A 12,548-nucleotide genomic window follows, 5' to 3' on the forward strand; every position below is an offset into this window, starting at 1 on the left:
TTGTGAATAACTTCACTGTGAGGTACACATGTGCAATAAGTCACTTCGCCCGTACACTCCTTGTAAACAACAAACATGTTGTTATAGGGTCACGTCTACAAAACTTAGTGCATTCTGTTCTTTACAGATTGTTGCTTTGGGAACAGAAAACTTTATTGAGATCGTCCTTTTCCACGATCAGCAGAAAGTAGGTCCAGTTCCATCTCGCTCCACTTGTTGGCCACTGGGTTTCCCCCTCTTCATATTTCCATTCTTCAGATTTATACATCCGGTGAAACATGTGTTTTGGTTTTTTATGTGGTCTACTAGTATTCAGGAGTCTTTTTTGCACATCCGATGAAACATCTTGCTCCTTGTTCTAGCTGCGCTATGATGACGTGTTTCCGGTATTTTTTTACGGTTTTTCCGGGTAACTGTTGTGACGTGTTTTTCCATTTTCAAACCCCATGCTTTTTTTTTTGTGGCTTTGGCTCGTTATCTAATGTTTGAAAGTTAACTTAATCTGTAAAAAAATTAAATACATAACATGGGAGGAAAGAATAAACAGCGAACGAAAGGAAACGTCCGGGTAAGTTACCTCGCCTCTGCTATCGATTGAGCCAGATATACATTATCTCGCTATTCTAACGTTAGTCATGATATCTGTGTGGTTAGCTTACCTAGCTACAAAACATTAGACAAGCTGGGTGATATCCGGGATCATTGGGACTTCCCTACCCTAAATCATAACCTCTTACGCATACCGTTTTAAATGTGAACTTCAATGGTGTGTTGGTCAGAGTTGGGATGTCCTATTCCCAAGGATCCCGGTTGGCACCGACCCATTAGGTAACGTTAACTTGCCAATTCAAAGTTCACGCCAGCATAACTTTCCAGAATGTCATGTTTGACACAATCAAACTTAGAAATCAATTGACTAGTTTGTCAGTGAGCTACCCGATGTTACTTATGGTAATGTTATGGTGAATGTGCTAAATTAACTACCTAACAACTCCAGTTGTGAATCTGACATTTCGTTCAATTTTCCACCACCAGCCGTCCAGCAGCGGGCGGGCTGCCGAGTTGCTGGCCCGGGAGAGTGGTGTCGTTCCCGGGTTCGTGGGGTTCGGCACCACTACGACCACAGAGCCGGGCTATGTGCCTGCTGTCCATGGGGCAGAGGAGATTGACAACCTGGTTGATGCTGACTTCCGCCTGGTGTTGAGGAAACTATCTAAGAGAGACACAGTCACCAAATTGAAGGTAAGATCTTAGAGAAATAGAAGGAAAGAGATATACACTTTTACAGAGGCCAAATCAACCTTTGTACTGCATCGCGCCTCCCACATTTTGTAACGATGTGGAGGGCTCCACATTGGCATGATTGGTTGATGGTAGGTGGGGACGGCACATCCTGTAAATTCACAAACTCGCTTCCTTGACATCTTTCTACACAACAGCTCTGTTCTGTCCTGCGAAGTTCAAGAACTATTAATGCCCTGACTTCTGCAGAGGCCGCATCGCAGTAAAGGCTTTATGGCGAATGCAGATGCTGGAATGACCATAACGTGTCATCTAGTAGTTGTAATGCTGAGGCAGCATTGGTACGCACTATTTAAGCTTTTGATGGTTGCAAGGCAGCGCCCGTTACTACTCATCCTGGCAGTTGTAAAACATTGTGAGGTGTGTCACTTCACCCATCTCTTCACATAACCCACCACATGCACCTGTACATAGCCCATCTATAATTTAGCCCAAACAACTACCTCATCCCCTCTGTATTTATTTATTTATTTTGCTCCTTTGCACCCCATTATTTCTATCTCTACTTTGCACATTCTTCCACTGCAAATCTACCATTCCAGTATTTTACTTGCTATATTGTATTTACTTCGCCACCATGGCCTTTATTTGCCTTTACCTCCCTTCTCACCTCATTTGCTCACATTGTATATAGACTTATTTTTCTACTGTATTATTGACTGTGTTTGTTTTACTCCATGTGTAACTCTGTGTTTTTGTTTGTGTCGAACTGCTTTGCTTTATCTTGGCCAGGTCGCAGTTGTAAATGAGAACTTGTTCTCAACTTGCCTACCTGGTTAAATAAAGGTTGAAATAAAATAAAATAAAAAATAAAAATTCTCTGTTTTCTAAACCACAACTAGATCTATCCAGAACAAATTACTGTTGGAATAAATATCACTGAATTACAAAAAATATTCTAAAAAAGTAGGCTAGTGCAGTTGAAGGCATCAAATTGTTGACTCCCAAAGTAATCCAATCCTTATAATAGGATTTGAATCAATAGCCTACCCACGTGTGGTCAACTATTTCAGCATAGTTTCACGCTGCTTTGAAGTCGTGTCTACACTTAACACTTACATGCGACTTTTGCTATCAGAATACGAAGATCACATTTGAAAAGACGGGTGTAGACGTACCCAAAAGTGGCTTTGTGGTCTGATTGTGTTCAGATCTGTCTGACCTCTTCAGGGGGAGTGGTCAGGCGATGCATCGTATGCAGATTTGTCCTCAGTCTGGACCAATCAGACTACCGAAAGAACATACAGTGGGTGACGTCATCAGCAGTCCTCCCACAAGTCTCCATAAAACTTGTGTTTTGGTGCCGAAATAGACCTTTTCATTATAACATTGGAGGAAATATGTTCCTAGCATGTGAGGAAACGTGTTTGCTGGACTCATAAATGCTAGCCAGCTAGCTAATATTTAGAAAAATATGTTTTTGTTTGTGTAGCGTTAAAAAACATTTTTTTATCGGTCTATAATGTTTCTTAGGACCTGCCTAAAACTATTTAATAATGGGTTTCTTTGTAATGGTGTATATTCAATGGATTGATTAAAATAGACCCACATCGGTCCACGTCTACCTCCACTCCTACTCTAGCCAGCACATCGGTCCATGTCTACCTCCACTCCTACACTAGCCAGCACATCGGTCCACGTCTACCTCCACTCCTACACTAGCCAGCACATCGGTCCACGTCTACGTCCACTCCTACACTAGCCAGCACATCGGTCCACGTCTACCTCCACTCCTACACTAGCCAGCACATCGGTCCACGTCTACCTCCACTCCTACACTAGCCAGCACATCGGTCCACGTCTACCTCCACTCCTACACTAGCCAGCACATCGGTCCACGTCTACCTCCACTCCTACACTAGCCAGCACATCGGTCCACGTCTACCTCCACTCCTACACTAGCCAGCACATCGGTCCACGTCTACCTCCACTCCTACACTAGCCAGCACATCGGTCCACGTCTACCTCCACTCCTACACTAGCCAGCACATCGGTCCACGTCTACCTCCACTCCTACACTAGCCAGCACATCGGTCCACGTCTACCTCCACTCCTACACTAGCCAGCACATCGGTCCACGTTTACGTCCACTCCTGCACTAGCCAGCACATCGGTCCACGTCTACCTCCACTCCTACACTAGCCAGCACATCGGTCCACGTCTACCTCCACTCCTACACTAGCCAGCACATCGGTCCACGTCTACCTCCACTCCAACTCTAGCCAGCACATCGGTCCACGTTTACCTCCACTCCTACACTAGCCAGCACATCAGTCCATGTCTACCTCCACTCCAACTCTAGCCAGCCCATCGGTCCATGTTTACCTCCACTCCAACTCTAGCCAGCCCATCGGTCCACGTTTACCTCCACTCCAACTCTAGCCAGCACATCGGTCCACGTCTACCTCCACTCCAACTCTAGCCAGCCCATCGGTCCACGTCTACCTTCACTCCAACTCTAGCCAGCCCATCGGTCCACATCTCCCTCCTCTCCTAAACGTCTCCCTCCTCTCCTAAACGTCTCCCTCCTCTCCTAAACGCCTCCCTCCTCTCCTAAACGTCTCCCTCCTCTCCTAAACGTCTCCCTCCCCTCCCTCCTCTCCTAAACGTCTCCCTCCTCTCCCTCCTCTCCTAAACGTCTCCCTCCTCTCCTAACGTCTCCCTCCTCTCCTAAACGTCTCCCTCCTCTCCTAAACGTCTCCCTCCTCTCCTAAACGTCTCCCTCCTCTCCTAAACGTCTCCCTCCTCTCCTAAACGTCTCCCTCCTCTCCTAAACGTCTCCCTCCTCTCCTAAACGTCTCCCTCCTCTCCTAAACGTCTCCCTCCTCTCCTAACGTCTCCCTCCTCTCCTAAACGTCTCCCTCCTCTCCTAAACGTCTCCCTCCTCTCCTAAACGTCTCCCTCCTCTCCTAAACGTCTCCCTCCTCTCCTAAACGTCTCCCTCCTCTCCTAAACGTCTCCCTCCTCTCCTAACGTCTCCCTCCTCTCCTAAACGTCTCCCTCCTCTCCTAAACGTCTCCCTCCTCTCCTAAACGTCTCCCTCCTCTCCTAAACGTCTCCCTCCTCTCCTAAACGTCTCCCTCCTCTCCTAAACGTCTCCCTCCTCTCTAAACGTCTCCCTCCTCTCCTAAACGTCTCCCTCCTCTCCTAAACGTCTCCCTCCTCTCCTAAACGTCTCCCTCCTCTCCTAAACGTCTCCCTCAGCTCCTAAACCGTTCATGTGCGCAGCAGATCAAAAAAGCTTATCTGCGCTAGAATGCGGTAAAAAATGGGACTGTTTCAATTTGGCTCTAAAAAAAACATGGGCAGATTAAAATAAAATACAGACAGCATACCATGAAGACTGATAGAGTACCAACACACCATAAAGACTGATAGAGTACCAGTCGCTTCAGTTCCCTTGGGAGGAGAATGTTCTAGACTTGTGTGCACACACACCAGCCCTGTCCCGGAGGCTCTGACATTTTGCTCTCTGTTTCTCCCCTACAGGCAGTGCAGGAGTTTGGGGCTATGTGTCAAGAGCGGGACTCAGAGGTTGTTAAAGGAGTTCTGCCTTACTGGCCCAGGATCTACTGCAAGATTTCAATGGTGAGTCTTAGTGAGATGTAAGAGGGGGGTCTTAAGTGTTTGCATATTATATGTGATCCTTGTGGGACTTGAACTCTGATGTTGTTGATTTCAGGACCACGACCGACGTGTGAGAGAGGCCACCCAGCAGGCGTTTGTACAGCTGGTCCTGAAGGTGGGAGACGGAATGACCCATTGATCTCTGAATGACCCATTGATCTCTGAATAACCCATTGATCTCTGAATAACCCTAGGTGCGGCGTAGTCTAGCTCCCTACCTGAAGAGTGTGATGGGCCACTGGTTGCTGTCTCAGTGTGACAGCTATCCCCCCGCTGCCTCTGCTGCCTGCCAGGCCTTCAGCGCTGCCTTCCCCCCCAGCAAACAGGCTGAGGCTCTTAGCTTCTGCAAGGACGAGGTTCTCACTGTGAGTAGTCTATATTATAGTATAGAGAGAGGTTCTCACTGTCAGTAGTCTATATTATAGTATAGAGAGAGGTTCTCACTGTGAGTAGTCTATATTATACTATAGAGAGTGGTCTTCACTGTCAGTAGTCTATATTATAGAGAGAGGTTTTCACTGTGAGTAGTCTATATTATAGTATAGAGAGTGGTCTTCACTGTCAGTAGTCTATACTATAGTATAGAGAGTGGTCTTCACTGTCAGTAGTCTATACTATAGTATAGAGAGTGGTCTTCACTGTCAGTAGTCTATACTATAGTAAATTGAGGGGGTGTTCACTGACAGTAGTCTATACTATAGTACAGAGAGTGGTCTTCACTGTCAGTACTCTATATTATAGTATAGAGGTTCTCACTGTCAGTAGTCTATATTATACTATAGAGAGTGGTCTTCACTGTCAGTAGTCTATACTATAGTATAGAGGTCTTCACTGTCAGTAGTCTATACTATAGTATAGAGGTCTTCACTGTCAGTAGTCTATACTATAGTATAGAGGTCTTCACTGTCAGTAGTCTATACTATAGTATAGAGGTCTTCACTGTCAGTAGTCTATACTATAGTATAGAGGTCTTCACTGTCAGTAGTCTATACTATAGTATAGAGGTCTTCACTGTCAGTAGTCTATACTATAGTATAGAGGTCTTCACTGTCAGTAGTCTATACTATAGTAAATTGAGGGGGTGTTCACTGTCAGTAGTCTATACTATAGTATAGAGGTCTTCACTGTCAGTAGTCTATACTATAGTATAGAGGTCTTCACTGTCAGTAGTCTATACTATAGTATAGAGGTCTTCACTGTCAGTAGTCTATACTATAGTAAATTGAGGGGGTGTTCACTGACAGTAGTCTATACTATAGTATAGAGAGTGGTCTTCACTGTCAGTAGTCTATACTATAGTATAGAGGTCTTCACTGTCAGTAGTCTATACTATAGTATAGAGGTCTTCACTGTCACATTGAGGGGGTGTTGGGTTAGGGGGGATGGTGTTGAGGGAGATGATTATCAAAATGATGAAGAGGTCTTTAACCTGATGATGATGATTGTGATAGAGAGGATGATGATTGTGATAGAGAGGATGATGATTGTGATAGAGAGGATGATGATTGTGATAGAGAGGATGATGATTGTGATAGAGAGGATGATGATTGTGATGTTGAACTTCAGGTACTTCAGGACAACTTGCTGAAGGAGACGGCAGACACCCTAAGTGACCCACAGTGAGTAGTTCATCTATTTTCAATAAACATATGACTGCTGTTTAGCACCCATAGTAAGCTGGGTCCTTGACTATAAGGAAGAATGAAGTCATACCCATAATGCCAGAGAAGCTGTGATCTGTAGTGCTGGCTAAATAACCCTGGCTAGGGGCTGATAGGCCAGCAGCAGAGGTTGAGACTGATGAATTGACCTGTTGATGATGTGTTTGGCCAGCAGCAGAGGTAGAGACTGATTAATTGACCTGTTGATGTTATGTTAGGCCAGCAGCAGAGGTAGAGACTGACTGATGATATGACCTGTTGATGATGTGTTATATGTTAGGCCAGCAGCAGAGGTTGAGACTGATGAATTGACCTGTTGATGATGTATGGCCAGCAGCAGAGGTAGGCCAGCAGCAGAGGTAGAGGCTGACTGATGAATTGACCTGTTGATGATGTGTTATATGTTAGGCCAGCAGCAGAGGTAGAGACTGACTGATGATATGACCTGTTGATGATGTGTTTGGCCAGCAGTAGAGGTAGAGGCTGACTGATGAATTGACCTGTTGATGATGTGTTATATGTTAGGCCAGCAGCAGAGGTAGAGACTGACTGATGATATGACCTGTTGATGTTATGTTAGACCAGCAGCAGAGGTAGAGGCTGACTGATGAATTGACCTGTTGATGATGTGTTTGGCCAGCAGCAGAGGTAGAGACTGATTCATTAACCTGTTGATGATGTGTTATGAGGAGTGTTCCAGAGGAGGAGAGGGAGGCGAAGTTCCTCCGCCTGCTTACCAGCTCTCTACTTGGGGTGAAGAGACTGCTGTCCTCATTACCCCAGACAGACACACATAACCTGCAGGACAGACTGACACACCTCCTCAACCAGGCCAAATTCTGGAAGTACAGCAGACACAAGACCCCACAGGTACGGAGATGGGGGTACACACACACACACACTCTCACCCCACTAACCTCCTCGACGTGTCCTCTGGTCTCTCTCTCCAGGTGCTAACCTCCTCGACGTGTCCTCTGGTCTCACTCTCCAGGTGCTAACCTCCTCGACGTGTCCTCTGGTCTCTCTCTCTCTCAGGTGCTAACCTCCTCGACGTGTCCTCTGGTCTCTCTCCAGGTGCTAACCTCCTCGGCGTGTCCTCTGGTCTCTCTCTCCAGGTGCTAACCTCCTCGACGTGTCCTCTGGTCTCTCTCCAGGTGCTAACCTCCTCGACGTGTCCTCTGGTCTCTCTCCAGGTGCTAACCTCCTCGACGTGTCCTCTGGTCTCTCTCTCCAGGTGCTAACCTCCTCGACGTGTCCTCTGGTCTCTCTCCAGGTGCTAACCTCCTCGACGTGTCCTCTGGTCTCTCTCCAGGTGCTAACCTCCTCGACGTGTCCTCTGGTCTCTCTCCAGGTGCTAACCTCCTCGACGTGTCCTCTGGTCTCTCTCTCCAGGTGCTAACCTCCTCGACGTGTCCTCTGGTCTCTCTCTCTAGGTGCTAACCTCCTCGACGTGTCCTCTGGTCTCTCTCCAGGTGCTAACCTCCTCGACGTGCGTGTCCTCTGGTCTCTGGTCTCTTTCCAGGTGCTAACCTCCTCGGCGTGTCCTCTGGTCTCTCTCGCCAGGTGCTAACCTCCTCGGCGTGTCCTCTGGTCTCTCTCTTTCCAGGTGCTAACCTCCTCGGCGTGTCCTCTGGTCTCTCTCGCCAGGTGCTAACCTCCTCGACGTGTCCTCTGGTCTCTCTCCAGGTGCTAACCTCCTCGGCGTGTCCTCTGGTCTCTCTCTCCAGGTGCTAACCTCCTCGACGTGTCCTCTGGTCTCTCTCCAGGTGCTAACCTCCTCGACGTGTCCTCTGGTCTCTCTCTCCAGGTGCTAACCTCCTCGACGTGTCCTCTGGTCTCTCTCCAGGTGCTAACCTCCTCGACGTGTCCTCTGGTCTCTCTCCAGGTGCTAACCTCCTCGACGTGTCCTCTGGTCTCTCTCTCCAGGTGCTAACCTCCTCGACGTGTCCTCTGGTCTCTCTCCAGGTGCTAACCTCCTCGACGTGTCCTCTGGTCTCTCTCCAGGTGCTAACCTCCTCGACGTGTCCTCTGGTCTCTCTCCAGGTGCTAACCTCCTCGACGTGTCCTCTGGTCTCTCTCCAGGTGCTAACCTCCTCGACGTGTCCTCTGGTCTCTCTCCAGGTGCTAACCTCCTCGACGTGTCCTCTGGTCTCTCTCTCTAGGTGCTAACCTCCTCGACGTGTCCTCTGGTCTCTCGCCAGGTGCTAACCTCCTCGGCGTGTCCTCTGGTCTCTCTCTTTCCAGGTGCTAACCTCCTCGGCGTGTCCTCTGGTCTCTCTCGCCAGGTGCTAACCTCCTCGACGTGTCCTCTGGTCTCTCTCCAGGTGCTAACCTCCTCGGCGTGTCCTCTGGTCTCTCTCTCCAGGTGCTAACCTCCTCGACGTGTCCTCTGGTCTCTCTCCAGGTGCGTGGTGCTTTCTTTGAGGTGGTGTCTTCCCTGTGTGAACACACACCAGGTCTGGTGCAGACTGAGGCTGCCAGAGTCTGTCCTGCTGTTCTACTGTCTATAGACGACACAGACCCTGTGGTGCTTCCTCCTCTCTGGGAAGCTGTGCTCCACACGCTCTCCACCTTAACAGTAAGTCTTCAGGGGGTGATTTAACCACAGACATTCAAACCGGTAGATAGTAGTGATAGGGCTGACGTCATCCACATATTTCTATGGAAAACTCCCGGGACTGTTTCAAGCTTTGCCATATTTCTGAAAGGGGTTGAATGGCACACATCATTTTTTTTGCTAAGGATCATGGTGAACGTGGCCGTAACTAGGAAAGGATCGTGGTCGTTGTAGTCTTTTTCATCCTGCCTGATGGAGTTAAACCTGGTTTTAATGTCTATGAACCGGATGGTAGCCTACTGTTAAACTGAAAGCTCAGCGTTACCTAGAACTGTTAAACCTGTGCAGCAGAAGCTTCATTTGAAAGCTCAGCGTTACCTAGAACCGAGCCAGGTCACCTAGAACCGAGCCAGGTCACCTAGAACCGAGCCAGGTCAACATTGGAAAACCAGAAATGGACGGCAAAAACGATCATCAGAATTACGTCTCTTTAAGGCGACTATTAGCACTGTGAAGTAGAGAACATGGTGACTCTCTGTTCTCCATTCTGGTCAGTCCCATAGACATTGGTCAGCAACTCCGTCTCCATTTGACAGGCTTGTTGACACCGCAGTTTTCATCCGTGTGAATGAGGGCGCGAGCTTCCTGTGGCCCGCTGGCCTGTGTCAGCATGTAGTCCTTGTGACCACAAACGTAGTAGTCAGAATGGATCACTATTTAATTAAATATCTAGCAGTCAGAATGGATCACTATTTAATTAAATATCTAGCAGTCAGAATGGATCACTATTTAATTAAATATCTAGCAGTCAGAATGGATCACTATTTAATTAAATATCTAGTAGTCAGAATGGATCACTATTTAATTAAATATCTAGTAGTCAGAATGGATCACTATTTAATTAAATATCTAGTAGTCAGAATGGATCACTATTTAATTAAATATCTAGTAGTCATAATGGATCACTATTTAATTAAATATCTAGTAGTCAGAATGGATCACTATTTAATTAAATATCTAGTAGTCAGAATGGATCACTATTTAATGAAATATCTAGTAGTCAGAATGGATCACTATTAAATGAAATATCTAGTAGTCAGAATGGATCACTATTTAATTAAATATCTAGTAGTCAGAATGGATCACTATTTAATTAAATATCTAGTAGTCAGAATGGATCACTATTTAATTAAATATCTGGCAGTCAGAATGGATCACTATTTAATGAAATATCTAGTAGTCAGAATGGATCACTATTTAATTAAATATCTAGTAGTCAGAATGGATCACTATTTAATTAAATATCTGGCAGTCAGAATGGATCACTATTTAATGAAATATCTAGTAGTCAGAATGGATCACTATTTAATTAAATATCTAGCAGTCAGAATGGATCACTATTTAATTAAATATCTAGCAGTCAGAATGGATCACTATTTAATTAAATATCTAGCAGTCAGAATGGATCACTATTTAATTAAATATCTAGCAGTCAGAATGGATCACTATTTAATTAAATATCTAGCAGTCAGAATGGATCACTATTTAATTAAATATCTAGCAGTCAGAATGGATCAGTATTGAATAAATTCTCCATTTTGTAGCGAACTTCCAAATAATTCAACGTGGGTATCGAAGTTGATCATAATAAACACATTTTAAAGCCCAAAAAGGTATGTATTTGGTGATCGTAATTTCCACAGGGCTTCACCGATAATCAGAAAACCGATTCAAACATTATGAATCGCCAGGTCAATTCATTTACGTATTCATTTTATTTCTTCCTCATTACCCAAAATGCTCCTCTAGCCCCTCCTCTAGCCCCTCCTCTAGCCCCTCCTCTAGCCCCTTCTCTAGCCCCTTCTCTAGCCCCTTCTCTAGCCCCTACTCTAGCCCCTCCTCTAGCCCCTCCTCCAGCCCCTCTTCTATCCCCTCCTCTAGCCTCTCCTCGAGCCCCTCCTCCATCATCTCCTCGAGCCCCTCCTCCATCATCTCCTCGAGCCCCTCCTCGAGCCTCTCCTCGAGCCCCTCCTCTAGCCCCTCTTCTATCCCCTCTAGCCCTCTTCTAGCCCTCCTCCAGCCCCTCCTCCAGCCCCTCCTCCAGCCCCTCCTCCAGCCTCTCCTCCAGCCCCTCCTCTAGCCCCTCCTCTAGCCCCTCCTCTAGCCTCTCCTCTAGCCCCTCCTCTAGCCTCTCCTCTAGCCCCTCCTCTAGCCCCTCCTCTAGCCCCTCCTCTAGCCCCTCCTCTAGCCCCTCCTCTAGCCCCTCCTCCAGCCCCTCCTCCAGCCCCTCCTCCAGCCCCTCCTCTAGCCTCTCCTCTAGCCCCTCCTCTAGCCTCTCCTCGAGCCCCTCCTCCATCATCTCCTCGAGCCCCTCCTCGAGCCCTCCTCGAGCCCCTCCTCGAGCCTCTCCTCGAGCCCCTCCTCTAGCCCCTCCTCTATCCCCTCTAGCCTCTCCTCTAGCCCTCCTCCAGCCCTTCCTCCAGCCCCTCCTCCAGCCCCTCCTCCAGCCTCTCCTCCAGCCCCTCCTCTAGCCCCTCCTCTAGCCCCTCCTCTAGCCTCTCCTCTAGCCTCTCCTCTAGCCCCTCCTCTAGCCTCTCCTCTAGCCCCTCCTCTAGCCTCTCCTCTAGCCCCTCAATCTTGTGTTTATGTAACTATGCCATTGATCTAGAAGTCATATAACTACACAACGAGAGGAAGACCTAACTCAGGAAGACACCTTCAGAATTCAGTCAGATGTTTGTAAAATGGCTTTTGCATTTATTAAATCATAGGCTTTATTAGTTGATGGACAACGTGTCATTTTCCTGGGTCATCGTTACCCAGTACGCTCTCTGTCTCTGTTCCAGGACTGTTGGAGTCATGTCAACGCCAGGAAGGCTGTTCTGCCTAAACTGTGGTCCCTGTTAAAGGATGGGGGTAAAGGTTTAGCCACAGCCCTCCACCCTAACCTGCTACCCCTCATCAGTAAACTACCCTCTGAGGTCACTACACCTAACCTAGACTTCTACACAACCTTCTGCAGCTGTCTCATACAAGGGTAAGGAGAGGGCGGGTGGTGGAGGAGAGGGCGGGTGGTGGAGGGGGTGGGTGGTGGTGGAGGAGAGGGCGGGTGGAGGGGGTGGGTGGTGGTGGAGGAGAGGGCGGGTGGAGGGGGTGGGTGGTGGTGGAGGAGAGGGCGGGTGGAGGAGAGGGCGGGTGGAGGTGGAGGAGAGGGCGGGTGGTGGAGGAGAGGGCGGGTGGTGGAGGGGGTGGGTGGTGGTGGAGGAGAGGGCGGGTGGAGGGGGTGGGTGGTGGTGGAGGAGAGGGCGGGTGGTGGAGGGGGTGGGTGGTGGTGGAGGAGAGGGCGGGTGGAGGGGTGGGTGGTGGTGGAGGAGAGGGCGGGTGGAGGAGAGGGCGGGTGG

At 48.1% G+C, this 12,548-nt stretch overlaps 1 protein-coding gene across 3 annotated transcripts in view; it reads left to right on the forward strand.

The window, feature by feature from the left end:
* The first annotated feature begins 412 nt into the window (after positions 1–412).
* ltn1 (listerin E3 ubiquitin protein ligase 1) overlaps positions 413–12,548 on the forward strand; it is a 68,924-nt gene continuing 56,788 nt past the window's right edge. Inside the window, exons 1-9 of one of the 3 annotated variants that reach the window (XM_042311083.1) lie at positions 413–568; positions 1,036–1,242; positions 4,792–4,890; positions 4,985–5,044; positions 5,124–5,294; positions 6,496–6,548; positions 7,280–7,460; positions 8,995–9,168; positions 11,994–12,184. In XM_042311083.1, the coding sequence (XP_042167017.1) occupies positions 527–568; positions 1,036–1,242; positions 4,792–4,890; positions 4,985–5,044; positions 5,124–5,294; positions 6,496–6,548; positions 7,280–7,460; positions 8,995–9,168; positions 11,994–12,184 (1,178 nt within the window). In that variant the 5' untranslated portion in view covers positions 413–526. Of the gene's footprint in view, positions 569–806; positions 829–1,035; positions 1,243–4,791; positions 4,891–4,984; positions 5,045–5,123; positions 5,295–6,495; positions 6,549–7,279; positions 7,461–8,994; positions 9,169–11,993; positions 12,185–12,548 lie in introns of those variants that run through there. The other 2 variants (XM_042311084.1, XM_042311085.1) reach the window with 2 other exon arrangements.

This window comes from Oncorhynchus tshawytscha, linkage group LG33 (genome assembly GCF_018296145.1).
Source record: "Oncorhynchus tshawytscha isolate Ot180627B linkage group LG33, Otsh_v2.0, whole genome shotgun sequence".
Classification (NCBI taxonomy): Eukaryota; Metazoa; Chordata; class Actinopteri; order Salmoniformes; family Salmonidae; genus Oncorhynchus; species Oncorhynchus tshawytscha.